This window comes from Camelina sativa, chromosome 17 (genome assembly GCF_000633955.1).
Source record: "Camelina sativa cultivar DH55 chromosome 17, Cs, whole genome shotgun sequence".
NCBI classification, from domain to species: Eukaryota; Viridiplantae; Streptophyta; class Magnoliopsida; order Brassicales; family Brassicaceae; genus Camelina; species Camelina sativa.
The window spans coordinates 8,082,368-8,083,841 of NC_025701.1; the positions used below are offsets into that span (position 1 = coordinate 8,082,368).

General features: G+C 38.9%; 1 protein-coding gene across 1 annotated transcript in view; it reads right to left on the reverse strand.

The window, feature by feature from the left end:
* Positions 833-1,474, reverse strand: part of LOC104759269 — a 1,438-nt gene continuing 796 nt past the window's right edge. Inside the window, exons 2-3 of the mRNA XM_010482213.2 lie at positions 1,331-1,471; positions 833-1,191 (exon numbers count right to left, since the gene is read on the reverse strand). Coding sequence (XP_010480515.1) covers positions 1,018-1,191; positions 1,331-1,471 — 315 coding nt within the window. The 3' untranslated portion in view covers positions 833-1,017. The remainder of the gene's footprint in view (positions 1,192-1,330; positions 1,472-1,474) is intronic.

Here is a 1,474-nt window from a genome sequence, read left to right on the forward strand (position 1 = left end):
ATGTGCAAATCGCTTTGACGATGAGTCACTTCACTTGGATCCAGCACGTCTTAATCTGGGGAAGCATAGGTCTATGGTATCTTTTTGTTGCGCTCTACGGGATGATGCCTCCAAGTCTTTCAGGCAACATATATAGAATTCTAGTTGAGATTCTTGCTCCTGCACCCATATATTGGGTGACCACATGTTTGGTCACAATAACCACAGTCCTCCCTTACTTTGCCCACATATCTTTTCAAAGATTCTTATATCCGTTGGATCATCACATCATTCAAGAGATCAAATACTACAAGAGGGATGTAGAGGATAGAAGAATGTGGACACGAGAACGTTCTAAAGCACGGGAGAAGACAAAGATTGGATTCACAGCTAGAGTTGACGCGAAAATCAGACATCTAAGGTCAAAGCTGAATAAGAAACAGTCAAATATGTCACATTTTTCAGCTCAAGATACAATGTCTCCAAGATCAGTATAGCTTCTGGGGCAACTCTCAGGAATCTCTCTTAAAGGTTAATTATACTTTTTAAGATTTCCAACCTGTAGAAAACAGTAACAGGTTCATGGATGGAGGTAGGGCTCTGGATTTTGATTTCAGACTGGAGATAACTCTTGATGCCGTTGTGTGTATGACATGGAAGAAGGGAGAATCTTATATAGCGTGAGCTTGTGAAAGTAACTGACTGATGGTTTTGGGGTTCTTGTTGTTGTATCAGAAACAGTAACTATATACATAGATTTTTTTGTGTATACTTAGGACGGATCGCAACACCAACCAAAAAAAAGTATCCTCCTCCTTTTGTTCCTCTCTCAAATACTTATTGTCTACACTGATTCCAAAGGTTATTTGTGACAGACAAAACATATTTATGGTTCTTGATTTGCTAATACCATATATGATAAAATTGATGTTTTGGATCTTATATAGTGATTCATACAGCAACTTGTTGAAATCCAAAGAAAAAAAAAAACAAACTTGCAAACAAAGAATGCAAAAGCTCGAAGATGAAACAGAGGAACTATTTTTTCTTGGCTTTGGGCTTGTCAATGGATTTGTTTTTAGAAGATTCAATACCAGTTTTGCGGCCCTCAAGCAAATTCATGGTCTCACCAATCCCAATCTTGTCTTCACCAGCCAACAACTTCGTTAGCTTCTCCTCTGTGAAATCACCTTTCTTCGTCGTCAATCGTCCCTAGAGAAAACAATTTAAGTCAATTGAACAAACAAGATTAGTCATCACTCTATGAGAGATTTCATCGAACAGGTGGTGGGCTACTACAAAAAAAAAAAGAAACAAATGTGGAGAATTTGTGTTCATCAGATTTTATAACCTGGCAGAGTCTGATGTACTGGGAGATCAATAAATCGGATTCAGAGCGAGGTTCCTTGAGAATACCCAGAAATGATCCAACACCGGAAGATGAAGAAACAGGAGGTGTGGGTGTAGTAGATGCGGACGATGCAGCTGAGAACTG